A 24,432-nucleotide genomic window follows, 5' to 3' on the forward strand; every position below is an offset into this window, starting at 1 on the left:
AAAATAAAATTCTAATTAAAAAAATCCTGAACTTACTTTTACAACAGTTCTCAGGACCAAGCTAGTGTCAGTGCCAATTTAAATGCAAACATAATTCACTGCATAATTACTCTGCTTATTGTAATAAGCTTTCTTATAATTAGTATCAAGAAAGCAACAACATTGTATTCACTAAGCATTTTTTTGTGAATTATGTATGCAGAAAAGAGTGCTGCAGAAAATTTATGACTTAAAAATATTTTAAAAGCCTTTGTAAAAGATTCTGTAGGCTGCATCTGCTAACCCATTATCCATTTTATCCCTTCTAATTGTTTAGAGCAGAATGTTTACAAAACAAATGACTAGAAGCAGATGCTTGTCCCAAATTTATACCTTATTGTATTTTATTTTCCTTCTCTGCATTGTAACTTTATCATTCCTTCTAGCTCCTACAAACCACACTGTAAATGCCAATTTTATCACCCAGTGTCAATTAGGTATCACCTGGAGGAACTTTCACCAATTCAAAAGCAGGTCTCAACTAAAATCTACTTAACTTATTCCACTCTTGCAAAATTCCACCATGATCTATGGGTGAATTTATATTGAACTGAAGCTATGACTACATAAAGAAGCGAGTCAAGCTAATGGTCTGCTTATGCTAAAAGGAGGAGGTCTCACTGCTTTGTCCCTCACTGGTTTTGACATTAACTGGATGCTTCATGAGCACATTCAACTTGCTAATTCAACAGAAAGCCATCCAACAGGGGCCAAGGGGAAAGAAGGACTGGGCTAACCTTCTGCCAAGCTAGGAAGCCGGACAAACTCAACAACCATGACAGCTGACAACACATACCGCAGGAACACAGCTGAGAGTAGATCTTCTTTCAGCAATAGTGAGATCATTTCATTCAATCCTACAGAAGAGCATCCCAAGATCACCACACACTTGTCAAACTCTTCACCAAAAAAGCAAGCAAAAGTGTTTGTTTCTCTTTTGTTAAATTAGCTACCCTGACAATTGTCTGCATTTTCCTTACACCACTGTTTTTCCTGACTCACTACAAAGAGATGCTATAGACTCCCCACGTAAAGGAGTTACAAAGATAGCAGAATAATAAACATACATTCTGCGATGTCTGAACTCAAGCAGATTCCATGTTGAACCACTGCTAGATTATATAGATTAACATTTCTGATTTATCTGCATGGGAAAAAAGGGGAAAGGAAAGACTAAAACTATCTAATGCTCCATCAACCAGTCAAACAACAGATCAAAATATGACACTGTTCAACTGAAAAGGAAATCTATGTTTTCTAATGCAAGACAAGTGCTACGTTAACTTAGCAGATATTTAAGTTATCAAAGCACTGTTAAAAGACAGGAAGACATCTACTAGAACTCGTCTTCAGTGAAGACTCTCCACTTTAAAAGAAAAAAATATATCTTCTCTCACCTTATCCTCCAAGTTTAAGGGAAGAGAGGTGACTTTTTTGGCAACATAAGCATAAAGTATTGGGTTCTAATTTTCTGCAAGCTGCAGATGGCAAGAAACAGTAATCAATGAATATTAAAATTCTTGTTTCACCTATTAGTTTATTAAGAAATCTTCTACATGTCAAAAGGAACATGAACTGCTGTGATAACTCCAAGCCCATTTCAGAATTTCTAACATTTTCCATCACAAATTTCATTCTTATTATTTTGGATATTATTTTCATGAAACAACTGATGATGCCACTCTGGAACAATTTAAATTGTTTTTAAGTCACTGCTGCCGCAGGCAACCCTTCCCCCTCCGTTTTCAGTTGCATGTACACACGCTCCACCCCTTCGTCAGTACTTACAGCTGGTTAATCCGTGATGAGCTAGTCCAGGGTGCTAACTCACTGCCCCCAAGAAACAAAATCTATTCACTGATCTTCCATCTGTTAGTTTAGCAACTAAGCCCATTCTCACCATTTAAGAAAAACACCCATGAAACTCACTAGGAAATTCAACTGCACTTCAAGCACACAACAAACAAAAACAACTCATTTGTCATCTCAGGATTATTTGAAGAACTAAAGTATCTTTTTCAAAGAAAAAAAAATTCTTGACTTATGTCTCAATATTCATCCAATTATCAAAATTATCCTGAAATTATTACTGACAGACTATAGGCTGAAATTAACAGTCATCTTTGAAGATGAGCTGAAATTTACCAGGACTCAACACAATGAAGATTAAGGAGGATTTCAGAATCATCACATGATGTTCTTATTACTTACAGTAAGTCTGGTCTGAGTTTTTGTACCAATCTTCTACATGATTTTGGAAAGTCTTTTTGGTTTACAGGTGGGAAAATGTTACTCTGACCTCTTCTGTGAGGCACTTCATGGTCTGAAAACAAATGCTACAGAAGGCCTTCGTAACAAAACAGTACTCCTATTTAACAACTTGTGTTTGTAATCATAGTCTGACCTTAGAGCAGAGAAGCTCAAAGTTGATGTAACCTAAACTGTATTCTTTATTTTTCTACTAAAAGGCAGTCTTCGACAAGACAATCTTCAGTAGAACAAAGAACCCGTCACAATCTAGAAGATGGTGATAAAAGAAAGAAAAAGAATTCAGACTACAAGGCTAGAAAATTACTTAAACCATCCCAAAGACATCAATGGAGAGATCAAAAAATTACAAAAGTTACAAATTGCACTCAGAGTGATGTTTTGTCTAAACAGCTGCAAGTTCTCTTGACTGCCTGCAGTTTAAGAAAAAGCTCTGCTTATGGGAAGAGGTCACAAAATTCTATCTTTCCAAACAGAAATACAAACATCATTCCTCTAAATCATAGATTTATTGAGCTAAGCAGAAGTCTTCCTATGATGGGAAATTCTCTCTTCACCATTACCATAAGACACATGAATTTTTGCAGAAGTTTAATCATCCCAACACAAGAGACAGGAACCACAATGTCTTGGGACAAAACAATAACTAGCTTAGAGTAAACATACAATACTGCTTATGAAAACTGAATTAACACAGGAAAACATCAGTTTTCCAAACCATCTTATCACTTCCCAATCTTGAATATTCATCCAAATACTGGGGGGAAAATATCTGCCATCTCTTGCTCAATATCCAAACTAAAGAGACCTTTCAAACTCAAACTTGCAAAACAAAAAAAAAGTTTAAAGATATTCTAACTGTAATCTTTGTTCTACAAGACTACAAAGATTCTTCAACTGTCTCCTGGAGAAAATACATTAAGGATCCTCTAAGAGTGATGAAAAGTTCCAATATGAAAGCTGCTAGTGTCTAGCTGTCTCAAAACGTCAAATGGATAGAAAAAGAAGAGCTCAGAAATACCAAGAACACCAAAACTGACAGTAGACAGTTGTAAATATATGTGCCTGTCTGGAAACTCAATTATGAGATGGGGGAGTGGAAAGAGCGGAGAGGAAGTAATTCAAATGTTAGGAGAACCTACTCAGTCTTTTTATTCATACTGAAGTTTAGCTTTCCTCCTACCTCCAAAAGCCATTTTGCAAGCCCTCAACAAACCATAGCATTTATTTCTGCCTTTGAAATACACATCTGATAATCTTTTATTTTTCCCCTAGATAAAGCTTTTTTTTAATGTTACTTCTATCATACAAATATTACTAATTTTTAAACATAATTTATTTATTCCATAAGAAGCTTCATAAACGCCATCTTTGTGCTACCAGCATTCAGAAGAATTAGAATGGTCCATACTATCATATGCAATTTGATTATAAACTACATCTATCATATACTATTTGGTAATACAACTAAAAGGCATTAGAAGTCTTCCTGCCATTTTGGTTTTGGCACACAAATGTCAGACAGCTACTTTTTTCCCCTCTAAGTGTAGTTCTATTCAATGGCATTATATCTGCTTTGCTTCCCCCCACCCCCAGTGCTCCCGTTCAAAAAATTTTTTCTTTGCAACACAGTGACTGAAATGCAAAGGGACTGACGCTACTTCCATCAGCCATCTAGCCTCCCAAAACAAAGATCAACCTTCTAGAGACATTCCCCCACACTCCAAAATTCCTTCTACCTGACAAGTACCATGCTCTTTATTACAAATATTCAGTTGGAAGACACGATCAATAGAATTAAGAAAATGCTAACATTATTTTAAAGTTAGAAGAGTTCTGAAATGCCAAATTATAATAAGCTACATAGTTTTCAACACAGGTTGGACTTCACAATTACTACAACTTTCCAGTCATGGAAGACAACCATATTTCAAAACAGAACAATATCCAACTGTAGAAAATACTTTAGTTAGTCTACACCACAAACTCAATCCAGTTCTTCATTCAAGTCAAACTATTAAAAAAGCACCTCTCTTCAAAATGGGGTGGGAGGAAAAGGAGCTCCTATGTCTCACATAACAACCTACAGCAAGGAAATCCTGTAGCCACCCAAAAAAAAAGTCCATCTAATATCTTCAAAGAATACTGATGATATAAGCGGGGTGGGGGGAAACAACAGTTCTTTTATTATATGTAGTAATAAAAATAATACATTTCAGTGATTTTCAACACCCAGAGTCAACTAGGAAAAAAAAAAAAAAAATCGGTGAAGCTCACAGTCACTATGACCAATGCAAAGGGGCTTTCAAGGTTCCCAGAGCATAAACTGAAGCCCAACATGGAAAAACTGAAACAACTCCCTGGATTAAGTCACTTCCATCTAGACAAGGAGAAAGCATAATAGAGCAACTTCTTTCAGTACGTAAGAGTTTACAGCTTTATACCAGATCTTTCAAGTGGTAGAACTCGAAACTTCAGTGACACTTTTTAATCAAATACTGTCCAAGAGAGCAAAATTAAGTCATTTTTAAGAACACAGAATATGCACAAAAATATTTCAACACAAAATGCAACTAATACTTCTCAATTTCACCCTGAAAGATAAAATTTTAACAAAAGCATATAATCTAAGCAAATACCAAGCAACTAATGCTCAGAAGCCCCTATCTAAATAAAACAAGATATTTCTATTCCAAACACATAGAGCACTAAAACACTCAACAGATGTTTCAAATATCTGTCAAGAGAGAATAAAATCTGACTGGTTAGTTCAACAAGCAGTAGTACAAATAAAGAACGATGGCCCTACAATTCTTAAAACTACAAAATGCAGATCAAAATTCCTACCACGAGATTAACACACACGAGCAACCCTGCAAAACCCTGGAACTGTAAAACATACACACACACCAGCAGGAGTTGTCACCAAATTGCATGCAAAAATCCTCTTAGCTCCAATGAAGTCAGTGACTCCGATGAGACCTTTACCTTCATTTTCCATCGAAATTGTACTTGAGTCGATAGTTACAAAAGTCTTTAGCAACAGCAGCACTGGAGTGGGAGCTGAAAGGTGAAGAGAGAGATGCCCCAAGGTCCCAGGCAATCACACTGCTCCCTCTGCCCCCACCTGCAGCAACATCTGCAAGAGAAACCAGCGCTAAAAGAGGAAAAAAAATAATTAAAAGAAAAAAAAACCACCAAAGACAAAAACCAAAATCACCACAGCCGAACCCTATAGGTCTCCACCGCCTTTCCATTCACACCAGCGCGGAGCAGGCACACGCACACAGGGAGCCCGGAGAGCTGTCAGAGGCCACCAAGGATTAGGATTAGTTGCCCAGCAGCCACAGCAACACAGAGCAGCGCCGCCGCTTCCCCCTCGCCACAAGCGCCGCGAACAGCCTCGTCCCGCCCGGGGAGGGGCTCCGCACGGAATGAACGCCCCGCACCTAAAAATAAACGCTCACCCCAAGTAACCCCCCACCCCCGCCGCCCTGCCCGCACCTCGTCTCCTCAGCGCCAGGCGGAAGGGGAGCTGTCGGAGGAAAGGAAAGGAAAGCGGCGGCTCCCTGAAGCTCGGCGGCCCCGGCGCTGCCCGCGGCGACCCCCGCCGCGGCTCCCTCAGCCGCCCCGGCCCCGCCCGCTCACCCTGTGGCGCAGGCCGCCGCGGGAAGCAGGGTAATGGTGGTGGTGCGGAGGGGGAAGAGAGGCGCAAGCGGCAGCTCCCTCACCGCCGCCGCCTCCTCCCTGCCGCCTCGCCTCTCACCTCCGTGGCTCGGGGCAGCAGCGGCGGCGGCACGGCCGCATCCCCCGCTCAGCTCCGCTCCGCTCCTCTCACTTCCGCGGGCGGCGGGGGAGGGGAGAGGCGGCGGACGGGGCGGGGCGCGACAGCGGAAGGGCGGGCGGATCCCCCCCTCCCCGCGCGCACGGGCGCCTGCGCCCCAAGAAGGGGGCGCCTGCTCCTGTTGACCGCGGCGGGCGGGAGGCCGGGGGGGCCGCCTTGGTGTCCCCGCACTCGTCAGCCACAGCGCAGCGAGCCACGAAAATAAACGCGTTTAAACGCCCCAGCGGGGAGCTTTGGAGGTGCCCTCCGCGTGGCGGCCTAGCCCCCGGTGCCCACCTCCACGGCGAGGTCCCCTCACCTCCCTGCGCGGGCAGAAAGCACGTTACCATGAGGAAGATGGAGCCGGGAGCAGCGTTGAGCTGCCTGAAGAGTGACCGGCGCGGGCAGCCGGAGAGCGGGGAGCACCGCTGCCCTCTGCAGCGCGCTGGCCCGAGCTCTGCCCGAGGGGCCGTCGCCAAGCAGAGGAGCCCGGGCCGTGCCCTCGGCCCCACCGGCCTCCGTGCCAGTACTGGGAGCCAAAGCCGGCCCTCCAGGGCCGTGCCCTGGCCTGCTCGTGGGAAAGCACTCCCGGCACAGCCACTCACTTCAGGTTTTTTCTTTGCCGCCTTCCATGCTGTGTGTCTCCGAAGCAGTGCTTGTATGAAAACGAGTGTCACACGCGGAGCAGCTGCCATTTCTAGGGTTACAGTATACCCAGGCTAGACTTGCAGTCTGGTTAATTTGTCTGGTGATTCGAAACTATCGTGTCCTCTCAACTGTTAGTAAAAGAAAGGCTCAATACAAAATCTTAAACACTTCAAGTGGCTACTTTTAAAACCTGGTTTTAGCTACCAGTCATGTAACGATCAACCCTTATCACTAGTTCAGTACGGCGGAAAGAAAAAAATGCTTTACCGGTTCAATTATGTTTAATTAGACGCCAAAGGAATATTATTTGAAACTACAGTTCCAGTGCTGAGCTCCAAGGCTGGGGAAGTTTTTAAATAAAAGTAATTTCCACTGAGATAATAAATTTTATATTTAAGGTAAGATGCACAGGACTAGTAAGAACAAAATGCCTTTTGACTTTCAAGGTCAAAATCTAATGGAGACATGCTAATTGTAGGCTTTACACCCCGTTTCTAAAGGAGCATGACAACATGGTCTGAGAAATACAATTGCATTGACATCTCGTGATTAACGACCTGTCACCTTGTCTTTGTTTTTCTTAAGCAGCAGAAGAAACTAAAATCAGTCTTTGTCAGTTCATAAGAAGCATTTAACAGAACTAACTTTCAAACATTTTAATTAAATCTCCCAACCCATAATAGCATGCCTCTTGAATTCCTCAGCTAAACAAGGTGAAGTTAAACAGCGTACTTTCCTCTTTTGAAGCTCTTGAAGATAAATTTGTTTGAGTGCTACAATAATATAAACTTGTCAATATATTGTGAGAGGTAAAGAGAGTTACAAGTGCTGATTTAAAGTACGGGCCCTAGATATTTGCATTCAGGACAATAAGATGCCAATGAGCAGGTTAATTGTTTGAGAATACCTAATGCATAATTTCAGACCTGTCCCATATAGTTGCCACATTACCTGAATATCTCCGTGGTCACCCCATGAAGTATCCCACTACAAGTAAGTAGCACTGTCATCGTAGCAATGGCTCTTCTCCAAGATACTGCTGCTGTTAACTTGTTCGTAAGGCAAGCAAAGAACCATGTTGAGCTACTTGTGACACTAGTTATGATGCCTCAATTTCAACACAAAACTGATGTACAATAACTCATTAGGAAAAACATTTAGTTACTTTGTTAAAACAGGTAGCTCTTGCTTTCAATATCAGATGTTACCATTAAATACAAAAAAAATATGTAAATATTTTCATGAAGGAAAATAACCCAGAGCCTGTAGGTCCTAATACTGTTTACATCCACAACATATTTGGACTTCTTTACACTATGCTATGAGAAGTTTTGGGGAGAAGATTGGAAGGGAATTCTTGAACATTAATGAGCTTGTTGAGCTCAGTAATGGAGCTTTTGAGCTATTGAGATCTGGAGCTATTGAGCTACAACTGGAGCTATTGAGATCTAAATATCAGGGACAAAGTCTGCCTATTAAGAAACATTCTTTGTTCATGTGTCTTAAAAGAGGACGAGAAAATCAAAAGCAAGCCCTGCTGCATAGTGAGAACTAAAAAAGCTTCATCTCCAGGGTTTAATCTCTTTCACGTTTGTGTCCATCTGCCAATCATACATGCCTGTGATGCTGCCAGGCAGCTGGGAAGCGCCTCTTCTGCATTATACCAGGACTGTATCCATCCTTGAAAGTTATATTGCTGTTTCTGCCATACTCCACACCTACAGACAGTGGCTGTTTAATAAACAATGCTCAAAGTCTTTTATCTCCATCTGCTGCTGAATATTGTTTCTTAAAAAATCCTGACCTTAATGTGACCTTGATACAGAGGAGTATTAGGACAGCCCTAGTATCTTCAGGAAGCCTCATAAGTGTGTGGCAAAGGCATTATTTGGCAACCCAAAGCAACATTATTAGAATATGATTGTGGAGATAGTCTGAAGTTAAAAAAGGCTTTGCTTACAGTAACTAGTTGTAGCCAGTCGTACTCACCAATTACAGTAATATTTGTTTTACATTTTTTAATCTTGTAAAAAAATTTTGCAATAAAATGCTCTTCTGAATATCTAATGAGCAAACATGTCTAGCCACAACTGAATAATTCCAGTGAAAATACATATACAAATTAGAAGAACAATTACAAATTCAAATATGAAAGGCCAAACAACCTCTAAAACTTCACAGTTAGAATCTCTTCTTAAAAAATAGTACTTGGCAGGATATGCAATACTCATAGGTTTTGGGGGCAAAAAGACTGAACATCCTAACGGTTGTTAGATCACTATTTTTCTCTTTCTAGTTTGCAGACCTGAAAATACTTTCTAAAAACAAGTGAAGTTGCTGATAATAGGCTTGCATTTAGGAGAGCAGGGTTTCATGAGCATTCAATGCAAACTTAAGCAGCCCCCAGCCCCAGGCATTCTCCTTCCTTTGGTGTGTTGTCAGGTTTATATGCCACATTGCACCACTTAAGTGTTCTGCATCACCAAAAAAAGAGTTCCTGTCATCCTGTCACCACTCCCCACCCCATTCCCCCCCCATCCTTTTCTTCTCAGAAGTCTCCTAATTTACCTCCTGTTGATGGTAAAGTCAGCCTTTCCTCCTGCAAGTGGCCTTCAGCAGCAAGGAGCCACTAGATTATCTCAGAATCACAACCTCAAACTGACCAACACCTAAGTTTATGTGGAAACTGATTCATGTCCAGAATAACCCAGCAGATCAGTAAATACAGATGTCTCAAACAGAATCAGAAGTTGTTATTCTGGCACAGCCAAGAGTAGAACAGGTATGGGGAGCATAAATAGGTACTGCAGCTTTCAGTACTTTCTGTGCTCCCCTAGGCCTTCAGGGCTGAAAAACAGTGATTTGATAAAATAGTTTGGTTGGTTTTTTTAATAGTGAGCTGTAAAAAAGCATACTTGTCTTCTGTATGAATCTAAAGGCAACCCAAAAGGTTGCTTTTAGTTGCCTTTCTGTATCTTCAGAAGAATTAAGAGCCTCTGGAAGGCTTGGAAAAATTAGAAGGTAATAAATGTGACATTCCAGATAGTACCATCGATCAGTTGGAAAGAAAGGAGAATTCAGTCTAATGGCATTAAACAGATAGGTCTTAACCTGCAGCAAGTTTATATGCAAGCTTAACTTCGAGTTTGGTTTAGTCTTCAGGATCACAATCAATTCAACTTCATTTCAGCTACTCCCTTGTGCTACAGCACTACCAGAAGTAGTAAAAACAAAAAAATAAAACTAACAAAGATACCTATAACTGCATGGTTCACAGATTGGAGATCTATTATACAGAATTCTGTTGAAGTCAGTTTTCAGACCATAACAGCACTTGAAATACTTGTTGCTCTGAAGTGAGCTTCCAGATCTTTTCAAAGGATCCTGTTTAAAGATGTGTTTGTCTAAATTCTGTCAGTGTTGAGTAATGCTAATGAAATTACTACAAATTTTGATAATTTCCTGAGAATTTTATTTATGCATTATAATAAAGGAAACATTTTACTGAATCATAGCATCAATAGGATTTTGATATGGACAAAGCTTTCTATAGCACTTCAGTTTGAGGCAGAAAAGGTTAATATGTGATCCTTCTGTCAAAACAGGCTTCGCAACTATTTACTTACTTTGCATTAGGTATAATTCAAACCACCCTCAATAGACTGAGCACAAATTAGCTTTTCTGGAAGAAAAAATTACTTCTGGTAAGATGGACTTTCATTTGATTTAATCTCATTATTTGTTGACTTTCATCTTGATGTCAAAAACTCACCAGTGCTTTTACAGTTCTTTACAGAGTACTTGTATGATTGGAGTCAGGACAGGGGAGGGATGATACTGGAGCTTCTCATTTACACACTTTAAATGGCATGTATCATTTGTAAAGCCTGTATTGCATGTTTCCTCCCCACATCCTTTCTATCCATGCTGTTCAACTGATAGCTGATAGAAGCAATCACCTCATCTCTGAATAGATTTCTCCAGAGAAAAATCCATGGTAATTCTACATAAAGTTTGAATGCTTTTATATATGGGTGTATATATATATACATACATATATATATAAAGTCAGTTCCCTAAGTTTAAAAGATGATAAGTGATACAGTTTTCCCATAGGAAACAAGTACTCATTTCATTTTATAAATCTGAGCATGTTAAGATGTAAGAAACATAGCTACATTTTCAAATTACCTTAGCTCAGCCCTGTCTTGACACTGTGCAATTATGCTAATTAAGGAACTTTGGTTTATGGCAGTCTTAAATTAGATTTCACTGATTTTTAAAACAACATTAAATTTAACCCTCTCATCCCATCTCTAAATAGCATCCCTACTAACATTCTACGTTCAGAGAGGGGGTGCAGCACCACAGCAGTTTAAGTTGACATAAAATCAGCCTTTTGTGATTCTCCTTTTGCTCATGGTCGGTTCTGCGCTTCCTGTGTGCTGGCCCTGGCACTGTCATCTCTTGGTAACCCAACTCGGGGGGACTGATCCAGCCAAGAAGAACGCCTACCTCAAAAAAGGCATTACTGCTGAACTCCCAGAATTGGTACAGGAAGGCAGTGTGGGGCAGTGGCAGGACTATGGGAGCTCCAACCTTAAATCAGCTTGAACTGTAATGAACATACACTCTCAAAGGATTCAAGAAAATCTGGTTTAATCTCTCCTCCAGGGAAAGACTAGATGAATTCGTTTTCTGACCATAGCACTCAACTGTTGTCTCAAACTGTATTTCATCTTCTATACTTCTCCTGATACCTTTCATCTCTCCCACATATTCCATACTCACCCGCCATTCTCTTCCTTCAGCTGCACAATTTTGAAATGGTTAAAAATATTAATTGCATATTTTCCACAGAGGTTTCCCCACCCTTCATTTAGGGCATACAGAACTCTTCAGCTGTTTGTTTTACCCTCAGTGATTGTTTTCAAAGTTGACTACTCCAGTGAAAGCTTCACTGCTAAAGTGGAAGCTCTCAGAAGAAGTGCCTCTATCCTATCTACTGAGGCTTCACATTTCCAGAGACAATCCTACTCATTTTGTGAAGTAAAGAGCTAGTTTCCTGTTGCCTGTAAGGGAAAGCCAAGAGACACATCCAAGGAGATTGTGCTCTATAATTGGAATATGCTGTGAAGCAAGCTACTATTGGAAGCCTGAGCTGAGGCAGGCAACATGCCTTGTTAGGACGTCTGCTACCGGACACAGGTACCACTCCTCTGCACCATCAGCTGCAGCTACAGTCATGTTATGGCCCGAGTATAGCAGAAGGTGGAAAACTGCTCCCTAGTAAAGGTTTGTGTCTTGCCAAAGGATTACTGCAATTCGTTAAATGGGAAAGAAGAGCACCCCATTTACTTTTACAATATTTCAGTTGCAGTATAGTAAGATGGCTGTGGTGGAAAATAAAGGTGTTTCAACAATGAAACTATAAACAGTTAAGAAAAACCAGCAGTAGTGAAGTACTTTAGGTTGAACTGATTCAAGGCTAACATGCCAAGAATTTCAGGAATGCTGCATATATTACAGACAAGTAATCTTGCCAAGTCTCTCTTGGCACTTGGAAATTCTTTTTCAAGACTATTGGTGGGGGTAAAATGGGGTGAAGGTAATACTCAGTAAAGAGCTGGCAGTTAGTATACAGATGTTTACGTAGTTATAAGATTTCAGCTCCTGGCAAGAATAAGATAATTTGTTTGATAAACCACTTAAAACATAATGTGTTGGACTGTGTAATTTTATTCAGACTCAGAGCCAAAAATTTTATCACGTGAAAGCACTCAGTAGCTTTTCAGGTTGAGAGAAATTCATTATAAACTTTTGTTTTACAGGAGAGCTCACATTCACTTCCCTTTTTATTTTCAGAATTACTACTATGTGTACATAAATGGAAGTCAAGTATTCAGAGGATTTTCTTCCTCCCTTATGTCTTAACAAAAGTAGTCTGAGGTCACATTTTTAAAGCTGGTAGAGGTTACAGATAAAAGCAATTGATGTAGCCTGCTTCTGTTGCAGCTATGTGCTCTACTGTAAAAAGACCCCTAACCTTAAGGTAACCCCAAGTGGTGAATTGAAAGACTAAATCTGTATTCAGATGCATTCTTAATCGACCCCAACAATAAGGCTGCAAGGGGAGGAGTAAAAACTGTACACACAGGTTGTGTAATACTTAGAAACTTCGTGAAGTACACTTAGTAAAAATACGCAAATTTAACAAGGTTGTTCAGACCTGGTTCCTACCCAGCTACACAAGCTTGTGCTAGGACAAAACGGAGATGGGAGCAAGTGCTCAGAAGTGTTCCCACACCACTGCTGATGAATATCAAACTTCAGCACAAGGGAATTAAAAAACAAACATACATTTCAGAGCAGCACAAAAAGGCTCCTAACTGCCTTAGAAATAGGTGCTAGAATATTTTCCAGCAACATCACCATCTTTAGCCTAACTCTTACATTAAATAATAGATCACATACTCAAGTCCATATATCACCAAGGGTTGGATACAGCCCTAACTGAAATTGGCAGGAGTGGATATGGGAGGGACAAACCCCATGGCTATATCCTATGAATTGGGAGGGTATATTCCACCAGCCTGTTGAATGGGAGGGTTAAAAGGGCCCTCAGGTGCCCCTCTCTCCCTTCCAGTAAATCAGCAACTAATGTCAGCTGCATTCTGTGCATCTGCAACAAGCCAAGAAGCACCAGAGGGGGATTTAATTTAAAAAGAGTTGAAACTTGTACCGTACGCCCTCCTCCCCACCATCTGGCTAGTGGGGACATTCTGTACAAATTCACCATGCCAACTGCCTATTCAGAAGGAAAAAAAGAAGTTTCTCTTTCAGTAAAAATATTAGGCAGTTCCCGTTCCATCTTTAAGGGCCTCCAACGTAATCCAGATCTATTGAGGAGTTCTGAGGATACCACTTTATTTATAGACTACAGAAACTGGCAGTGATAGATCACTGAAAAGCTTGTTTCCTATTTGAAGTTCAGCTTAAAGTAAATTATAACCCTAAAGATTCTATATACTATTTGAAAACTGCCCAGAATCTGTTTATATCTAATCAGAGATATGACTTCTATCATATATATGACATATTTCATATATTATATTTAAGGTCAGAATATTATAATATTATCATATTGTAAGATGTATTGAGATATTATTGTTATGAGATCGTATTTGTCATATCACATCAAATATATATTGCATTGTGTATTTCTATGATTCCTATCATATCTATGATTTACTTAATCATAAATCTATATGTTTATATCTATCATTAGTTTGTCTATCATTAGGTTATATCTAGTCATATCTATCCAGCCATATATCTATGGCTTATTTAATATGCTGAACTAAAAAGATATCAAGCTGTAAACATTTCTGATTCATCACTCATTGACCTGTGGAAAATCATCCATCCAGGGGAAAAAAAAAAAGCACCACCTATCTTTGGAAGCCTCTGACATTGTAGGAGCAACATGGATTAATTAGAAGTTACTTATGTGTGTATGCAGTGGGAACCAAAAATCTTGATTTTGCTACTCTTGAAGTTGCAGAACAGGACACCTAAAGAATTTTTTTCAGTAGATATAGCTTGTAGTAAGCCAGGTGCTTTTAAAAATTTGTCTTTTATATCTCCCGTAATTTTCACTCCAAATTGTTTTCCCTTTTCAAAAAGTTGGTATTTGGTTGTTTACAGCCTCACATCTTCAACATGTGTACACAGGCTGATGCTGTTTTTCACTTCCTGGGACAGATTACAAAGGATTTTAAATTAGCTAACCTTAGTGTTTCCGTTTTTCCTGTTGATAAAGTCTGTTACACCCTGAGCCGTAGCCTCACCAGAATATCTGAAGAGAGAGCTAGGTTTGAAGAAATTAAGCTTTGCAGCAATTAAGCTATTACATCCTACAGAGTCTAATCAAGATCCTATTTCTAGGGTCAAAGCGTAAAGAATGCAGAACTAACAGAGAAACTGAAAATCAGTGAGAAAAAATAAGGTCCATTTTTAGATTTGCCAAAACGTTTCAAATAGCATTTTCTTGTGCAGTTTGTGACAAAAGGAAAACCACCATTTTTTTTCCCCCCAAGACCTAGGCCACTTAAAGAATTACATCCATGTTGAAGAAAAGAACAAGTGACTTCATACATTTCTGCTGCCCTTCACACAATAGCTTCTGATCCCAACAGGAACTTTTTAGCAAATATTTTCTAATGAGTTCCAGGTTTACTGCAGGTATACAAGCTTCACAAGCACTTATCTTTAAGCAGTAGTCTTTTTTATGTTTACATGATTTTGAACCAGCATAATCATTTGTGACAGTAATTCCTTTCAAGCATTTAAAATAGCTGGGGCTTGACATCCTGTCCTTCTATGCAAAATTAGCCCTGCTCAAACCCAGTGCCTCTTGGAGCACTGTAATTGAAGGAACAACTACATGAAATTTGTTCAGGTTTAAAAGTTTCTCACAGCAATGCCAGCACTTCTGAGTCCTATATATAGGATGGTTGCAAATATTTTTTTTTAATGTTAGCCCTCATTGAAAATACCACACGTTAAAGGCAACCACTATTAAGATTGCTATCACTAATTCAGGTTCCTCCCTTTGTCCTGAGTTCAGGCTGTAGTAGCCTATAACAAACTTCCTGTGGATGCAAAGCAAATACCATGAAGAAAGAGGCATGGCATGGCATGAGCACCAGAGAAAGGCTACAACCAAAAGCCCGATTCCTATAATACTGCTGTGTTGATAGCATTTGCAGTTCCTGGGCTTTAATATCATATTCTTTGATATTACATGCTGGTTCCTGGAACTGTGCAATTATAATCAAAGATGCTTTGCCTATGCTGAAAAAAGTTTCTAATCCTTTCAGTTGCATAGAAAAGCTTGAAAGCATGAACCTCAAAACTTGAACAGAAAGGCCAAATGAAGTTTCTCTGAAAAGAAATCAGAATTTGAAAGGCTAAGTCATTTTTGTAATTGTTGGGATTGACAGTCCTGGAATTTCTAGCATTCACAAGCATTTTCAACTAGCCTTTTTTAATGCCTCTTGAGAATTTTCTGCTCTAATTCATTTTAAAATATGGTAATAAATAGGGCTGTTATATTTCTGTCTAATTTCTTGGGGAGAAGTGTGAATATATACATGTGTTACTGAGTGCACATGAGCCCAGCACCTCTTAATAATAACACATGTTCAGTACATCTGATGGTGTGATAGCTAGTTTGACAGGGCACAGCTGAAGAAATTCAATTAAGAAAACAGGAATCACAAGCATCTGTTTTGTTTGACTGCCTCAGAACTTTAAATGCTACCTAAATTTTGGTGGGTTTCTTGTCTTTCAGTGGCATTAGAAATGTTAACAACAAGGTCCCGTAAATTAAATCTAATCCATCAGTATCTGGCAGACTTATTCAGTTTAAAAAGGGAGGAAACAGGGGGATGGGACAGAGAGAGTTTTTAAATTAAAAATAATGTGTTTTATTTGTACACAAATAAATCTACAGTAATGGAATGTACCTTAGTTCTGAAATCTTTTCTCTTGGCCTTCAATCCTTGACTGTCTTGTTTTTACATACACTGCTCTACCAGTTATTCAAATAACGCTGTAAAAGTCCAGCTTAGTCTCTCTCTAATCTTTAAGCTTTCTACTGCACTGCCTATTCTGTTAAGGTGTTTCATTTTACTGGATTTCAGAAGTGGCAGCCAGCCTGCTCCACTCCCCCCTGCTCCCCAAGCAATAGTTGTCAGCAGCAGCCATTCACTCATGATACTGGCCTAAGTGAAGAACCTGACCATATCTGATTGAGATGACAGTGTCACTAAAAGTGCCTAAATGAAAAATAATTTTTCAGAAAATGTAATACAATCCTATTTTAAATGTCAACGATATAAGAATTCTTCAGCAGACCATCTCAGACTCCAAAAAATAAATAAGCATTGACCATTTCGATTAATAAGTTTTCATCTTCTTAAAATAAGGATTTGAATAGTGTAAACCATTAATCAAGAGCTGCCACAGTCCATAAGCAGCTAGATAAGTTCTTCAAGATGCTAAGGAACCACAGCTCCTCTTTGCTTTTGTCAAAAAGGCAGAAGCTCAACACCTTAAGATTAGGATCCTTGTTTAGCGTAGTGCTTCCTTCAAGTGGTTTTTATTAATTGCTGTTTTCTTATGACAATACCAAAACCTGCTCATCTTAAAATGTGTGTATATAGATAGACGTAGCATATGCTTGAAAAATTGACTAGTTGTGTCTGACACAAAGCAGTGCAGACCCAGCTTATATTTCAACCATAAGATGGTTAATTCAAAGATGTTTATCTGAAGGGGCAAAACATCCAAGCTTCAATATCAATTATCATAATTCAAGAAGAAAATCTACTTGGGGGAAAAAAGAAGAATCTGCACATCCCTGGAAAACTTCATACAATCCTGACAGGAATTTCTGTGCAACTATACAGTAGAAAGTGGCAGAGCAAATGTGGATTTCTTCTGATGCAGTCTCTCAAATATTGATCCAAATGAGCTTGTAAGAAGCTAACATGACAAAGAGGATACCCAAGCCACCCATCTCTATTAGAAGACCGAGTTTTCCAAATGCATTTGTGAACTGCAAGGAACTGTTAGGACACAAGAATCATTTTGACATGATGGTGTTAAGCGTAAAATATTAAACAACATAATACCCATCAGCCCCAGAGAATCACAAAGTATTTCAGATTCTGGACATACCACCCCAGGGATACACAGCAATCAGTTAGCAGTTTTTATGCTTCAGAACAACAAAGAACAGAAATTAGGGAAAATGTTTCATTAGAGAAATGAGTCAAGCCTCTGTTTAACCATAAAAATCATAGCACTTTAGTCATTCAAAGCAAGCAGCACTTTTAACGTGTCATCTCAAATTTAACATATGCATAGTTTTTATATACCAAAAAGTATACCACTATTATTAAACTTGACATGTCTAAAGCCATTATAATGAAGTTTTCATTAATAGCCATATAGATTTCTTCGTTTTCCTAATAGAGAAGTACTATGTCATTTGTAATACCCACATATTTCATAGAGCACTTACACTGGAAACTTGAGGCAGCTACACCAAATGCATCTTTAGATACAGAAATCTTTAGAAAAGCAAAACCAAAGCCAGACTACAGGTGCCCCCCCTCTTTTTTTTAACCCAACAGTAGCACTTGGACTACCACAGCCATAATACAAGCATTTTCACTGTTACAACACTGGTAATAATAGATCTCATCTCTCCTATACACACTAAGAGAAAGCATCATTTCCAGCTAGAGGTTAACTTGTGTGTGATAGGAGGTACTATAAATCTCAGAGCAGAAATCAAGTGCCAGCTATTTCAGCAAACGCTGCTAGGTCTTTTACTAGGTAATGTGTCCTGTTCAGACCCTTTAGCTGCATCCTCAGTATCTCATCTCCAGGCTGACTGGATGTCTGAAATTTTTCCTACTTGGAACAGTTGATTCTTGCAAAAGTCTTAGATTGTCACTTGAGGACATGAAATGTGTCCTTTAAAATGTCTGTAGTCCTGTAGCTTCAGGAACTGTGTGTCAAACATATGTCAGATTCAGGCATACTAATGTTGCCTGGTATATAATGACTACATTTATAGACAAAGTTGAACAGTGACATTTTGATTCAACTAATGTAGATTTTAAAGCTGTGAGGAATTACTTCTGTAATCCAGGCTGACTGTATATGTAACAGAGAACTTCTGTCTGTAAACTGCACAAAGACTACAGCCTCCATTTCATCTATATATGAAATCTTTTATAAGCACCTCTAACCAAAATTTCAGAGTATGGGCTGACAACAGATAAATGATTCCAAAGGTTAAATACTGATTGAAGGGTGTACCTTATTTCCTATTTGCATGCAGCCTGCAAGCTTTTTTCTCCTTGATTAAAGACCCATCCTTTGTGAGCACTGTCTTCCTCAAACAGTTACTTGGAGATAAGACTTTGACTGTTAAACTGGGCAGAGTTGCCATTTGTGAGGAAAACAAAAGGCAAGGCAAAAGAACAATGCACTACACAAGCAAACATCTGATAAGCTCTGTGACAAGAACATCCTCACAAGAGGAACTGTACTCTGTTCCTACTCAGACCTTACAGCGACTTACAAATCCTGCCCAGTCACAGTTAGGACAGTGATTTGAAGGAAACACAGCTTGATGCAACACAGTATAGGTGCTATTATCCAACTCTAATCAAATTAATTTAGAAAGCAGTGATTGAACTGTGACCTCGAGAAAGATAAATATGTTTTCATGGCAGGGAATAGCTCTCCCATGACAGTTAGGGGAATATCCTGCCTGGTCTCCAGCAGTCTGGTGTCCTCTGGTTGATTGACTTGTTAACTGACTAAGCTGCAGCAGGGAATCAACCACTACCAGGTATCTGAGTCAAGGATTTTTTCAGATACGTTCTCCAGAGCAGGCTTTGGGTTTTTTTTTTAATACCCAAGAGGTGACAACACTGACTGGAGCTTTTCTAGTGTATGAAGTACTCATGATTGTTCTCCCCTGCATTATCTCTGATGAAATGCTGCTCTTAAAGGCAGTTTTAATTGGATGCCTCCCCTCTTACCAGTCTTATTTTCATTAAGTGTGTGGGTGTTTCATATCTTTGAGACTTTTCTATCCATGAGTTCCACAGTTACTGGGGGAGAGGCACAGATATAGCTCACTTCAGAAAAGAGGCTAAAAAGGGTTCTGCCAAAGCAGCTGTGTTAATTGCTAAAGACATACATACTCTTAATGCCAAGCACAATGTACAAATCATTCTGTGCTGCCTCAGTTGTGGACTCCCAGAGCTCATTTGGTGGTTTCCCTAAAGGGCCAAACCCCATCTGTTAATGTTCATGTATAGAAGCTCATTGATAGTATCACTCTTATGCATGAACTGTTAGCTAGGGAAATCATTTTAGCATTCATCTTGTGGCTGGTGTGTAGCTCAAAAATAATTCTAATAATTGGCTGGAGAAGCTGTAAGAAATGTCTATTTACTGCTAGGATTCAGAAGGAAAGCTCAGCACGAAACAATGATTCCTCCATTTTCTTTAACACGGGTCAGATGTTCTTTGGAAGCTGACTGTAAAGGAAAAAAGCATCCTGTGGTTTCTTTCAGGAAAAAGTTTTATCTGGGTCCAACTGGCATTTTCAACAGGAAGCCTAAGTTTTGCGGCCATGTTTTGGAAGGAGGTAACCTTACAATACTCTTGAGAAGTCATTTCCTCAAATGCTAATTCAGGTACACTCAAACGCTAATTCAGGTACACTCAAACTAGCAACAAAGACAAAATTTATTTCTTGCTTTGCTGAATGAATTGAAAAATTACTTCAAGGAAAGGAGATAACCCTCCCAGCATCTACACCATTAAACAAGCCACATACACACTTTCTATTGTATTTTATCTAAGCAGAGAGGCCTCTTAAACACCTTGAAATAATAGGCCTTTCATATTTGACACGAAAATAACTGGCATGTTTATAGCTATACTACAGCTTTATCAGCAGGAGCAAAGTTTTCTGATTTATATACTCAGAAATGGGTTTGACTGGGATTAGTCGGCCATGTCATTAAAACCACAAACCCATTGCATAGTCGCCGAGGAAAACCCATTTCCAGGGCTACTCAGCTGCTGTTTCAGGATTGCTTGCAGTCACTTCTAAGGCTAAAATTCACAGGGCTTTGGATTTTCCAGCCCCTCAAAAGAAGCAGTAACCATATCAAAACATACATTGTATTTTCACCTTCTCTCTGGTGTCTTCCTTTCTATATCTTCTAAGTTCCTTCATTATCATTTTTTTTGAAGAGTATTTTTTAAGTTATAAGAAAAAAAATTCTACTTTGTCAATGACTGTTCCACATCCTAGGACATTGTTTCATTCATTTCCTTATGCCAGCTGAATTATTATTAAATGGCTCATACCTTCTAAGAACTTAATAATTTTTATGGAAAAATTCAATGTATAGAATGAAATAAGAATTACTTGTAAAAAATACATATTCCCATAATAAATAGCAGGTCTAGATAAAACCTCATTTAACCAGAATTACTCCTAAACTCAACTATGCTGTTAAAATGTCACTTACTCTCAAAGAAACTCTACCATATAGCCGTAAAACGCATTTTCATACCATTTCTATATTTCAGGTCTATATTTCAGATTTTTGTGCTTTAAAACTCTCCTATTTTTAACACAATCTTGAATGAAAATCTTAAAGATCATAAATAATTCCATTATTGGATCATACCAATATTCCATGAAGTCCATGCTCCTGGGCCTGGTATGTTCAGTAAGGAATAATTCCAGAAGGTGATCCAAGAAAGGAAACATTTAATACACTGCCAGTATGGAAACAGTCTTCTAAACCATACTGTATACCTGAAGCAAGCAAGTTTATCCTTCTTAGTATAAGTCTGGATGTTCTTATTTATACGCATGTCCTTCTTATAATCTGTTTATCTCCTGGACTTCATAAGATTCTGTGGTAATTTCCAGAATCTATCATTTCTGAACAATACGCATTTATTTCACAGCTTTAGTTTTTATTGAAATATTTGATGTGTAATTCTCTTCCTGATGATCAGTTTCTGTAAAGTTTCTAAGCAACCAGTAAACGGGATTTTTAGTTGTCTAGTTTCCAGAGTAAAATGCAACTCATTAAACTGAGCATGCAAAGCTGAGGTCAGATTGAAACCATTACACTTACTTTAATGTTGTATTTCATTTAAAATGTTTGATCAGTGAATAAGTCTCCTAGGATGCATATCTTTTCTGGAACATCACAGTGAACAGCAGTTCTTCAACAAGCCTCATTACATTCACTGCATAATATCAGGCAATGTAAAGAGAATGAATAATAGCATCACATTCAGTTCATTTTATATTGATAAAGCTTTATGTCTTGGGACTAACACGCTAATAACCACGTGAATGCTTGTTTGGATTAAATGGATTTCTTCCAGCTGTTTGGAGCAGCGATGCCAGAAGTATATTGCACTGAAGATGTTCACATCCTTACACATAAGGAATGATTTAATTTAGTATCAAGTTACAGGTTGCTCTCTAAACCATTCAATCTCACCAATTAATGTTCAAGTTATAACAGATCTGTGCATCCTCTGAAGTTCAGCTGTCACGGCAGACCTTGACCAACTCAAAGTTATTAGCCAACTAGCCCTGCATACATCCTCTGCTTGTGATTTTTGCTTCCCTAACTGTACAAGCAGCACTATAAGCATCAGAGAAAAACTGTCTGAACAGAACATGACAATAGCACTGTTAGCATGGATCCATCAGCCCTCCTGAGCTTTAATTTAATGCCTGTCCAGATCGCTAATGGGTCAATATTCAGAAAACAACGACAAAAAACCCTCAAAGAAAAAGCAGTTAGTCATCTATTGATAATATTTATTAAAAGGCATTGAGCCAGTATTAAGCAAACAATCCCAAGGACTTAGCCTGCTAGATAAAAGAATGTGATCCTCAGAAATAAAAAGCTTATTCTCAACACCATGCAGGGCAACCTGCTGAGCTCAACTGCACTTCCCACCCCTGTGTTTGCAGAGTTAAAGCAGCAAATGTTAGTATTTGGTGAGTATCAGCCCTGCCAACATCGGACAAAAACAAGGAGAATGAATACCATGTTTCTTTAAGCATGTAGTGCTTGAGCTGTTAACCATTGTAAAAACATTACAAGTAAGAAAGAAAACAATGAACATTACTGTACCAAAACAGGAAAAGCAGATTTCTCCCCCACCCCCCCGCCAGTTATAGCCCTGGTACTTTTTTTCCAAAATATATCATGTGAAAGGAATGTGCCTTTCTTTGCCTGCTGACCTCTTATTTAGAGAAGTATGCTATTCAACATCATTTAGTGCACAACGAGTAAAGAAGTTTAACTGTTTCAAAGGAATGCAGAACTTCATTCAGAAGCAGTCTATAACAAGAGCTGCTCATCACATAGCTTAATATTGAGCATATATTGCATGAAAAAAACCAGTAACTCAGAGATGGCCCCATTCCAGACTCACCCCTTCTCCCCCCCATGCTAAATAGCTTCCTTTTCCTTGTGAAACAGTAACAACTTCAGATAATAATTTAGTTCTAAGGATATTCATGTTGCATTTAAGTCAAGAAATCATAATCTACCAAAACATTTAAGAAACTAAGTTACAAGCCCTACTGCCAAGAATTCAACCTTTTATTTAACAGATTTACATGACAAAGAGCCCAAATGGTGACCAGTGCCTACACCTGATCTCAGACTAATTAACACCTCTTAGCAGAGACAAAGCCCATACAGCAGAGAACAGCAGAGCTTAATGTTTATGGCTAACAGAAGAGTTAAGAGAGGGGAGGTCTGGTTTATTTTATATACATATTTAGGAATTCTTTTTCTCAAATATACCACCCTTAGTGTAACAAGGGGATTCAGGACTATCAAAAGTAAAAGAAAGTTTAACAATTCCTTCAGCCAGCTAGGATGGAGATGAGTGATTCAAGATGAACTGGAATTACACTGAAAATGGCTCATGACAGCAGTGCAATATGGATTTTTGTGATCCTCAACAAACAGGCAATGACTACTTAAAGCTTCATCGTCTCAGACCCCAATTGCTTTAAGTGTCCAGTAATTTCCTCAGAGTCAAAAATTATTTGTTCTCAGGGCCAATTTCTCAAAGTCACAAAGCTCTTATAAAAACTTAAATACAGCCATTACTCCCAGATACTGACACTTAGCAAACAGTGCAGCTAAACTTCTGATATAGCTAAAATAGCTTAAGATACAGCTAGGTCACCCACAGGGTTACAACTGAAGGAGGTTTCTTTTAATTTGTTTTTACCTTTTCTTGAATCCTCTTGTCTTTCACTGTCGATACAAGTTTCCAAATTGCATGGACAGGAAGCTTTATGAAATAGGAGAAGACATACTTATGCAGCAGATTATCCATAATTTAAGCAATTTCAGTTACTGCACAGGCTTCCCCGTCTGGAGTTTGAGATCTGAATGCATGTGTTCTGCCTCTTCCCAAAGATCAGTAGTCCTGGACTGTTGCACAATCCTTTTCTGCAGAGCAACTGGTGAAAATCAAAACATCAAATGCAGAGCCTACAACAAATGAGCAGTGTTAAAGTGCCACAAGGGCAGTGTGAGCTGGAAGAACTGAGGGGCAGTTCTACCAAATGCAAATCATTTCTCTGACAGCATGCTCTAACAGGCCTACTCCTGATAAGAATATTCTGCTGCAAAAACAAAATAACAGTAACTAGGTCCTGATTTTTCCTGTCCCTGTCACTACAAAGAATAAATCTTAATGCCTCTTAAAGCCTGTTCAGCTGCAGTAGAGGTTAGAAAACTGCTGTTTCTAGCATATTCCCCCCTCCTCCTCAAGCTGTATTTCACCAACTGCACTGTCTGATTTCACTTTTGTTTCGCACACAATCCTGTTATATGGATTTCAGCCAGATTAATGCTTTCTTTCATTCTCCACTTTCTAAACTGGAACCGCAAGGCACCAGTTACAGGGCATAACAATGTAAGCTCAGATAAAGCTTAGCTTGCAACTGGAGCCTTTGCCTTGAATCTTACCTGCACACTCAT

The 24,432-nt window shown here is 39.0% G+C and overlaps 1 protein-coding gene across 9 annotated transcripts in view; it reads right to left on the minus strand.

The window, feature by feature from the left end:
- Positions 1-23,860, minus strand: part of ATP2C1 (ATPase secretory pathway Ca2+ transporting 1) — a 68,430-nt gene extending 44,570 nt beyond the window's left edge. For 2 of the 9 annotated variants that reach the window (XM_072853852.1, XM_072853845.1), the window contains exons 1-2: positions 5,956-6,175; positions 5,296-5,464 (exon numbers count right to left, since the gene is read on the minus strand). Coding sequence is in view for 8 of the 9 variants with exons in the window: in XM_072853845.1 (XP_072709946.1) it covers positions 5,296-5,301 (6 nt within the window). In the remaining variant the exon portion in view is untranslated. The other 7 variants (XM_072853844.1, XM_072853843.1, XM_072853846.1 and 4 more) reach the window with 6 other exon arrangements.
- Positions 23,861-24,432: the final 572 nt, after the last annotated feature.

Source organism: Ciconia boyciana, chromosome 2 (genome assembly GCF_034638445.1).
Source record: "Ciconia boyciana chromosome 2, ASM3463844v1, whole genome shotgun sequence".
NCBI lineage: Eukaryota > Metazoa > Chordata > Aves > Ciconiiformes > Ciconiidae > Ciconia > Ciconia boyciana.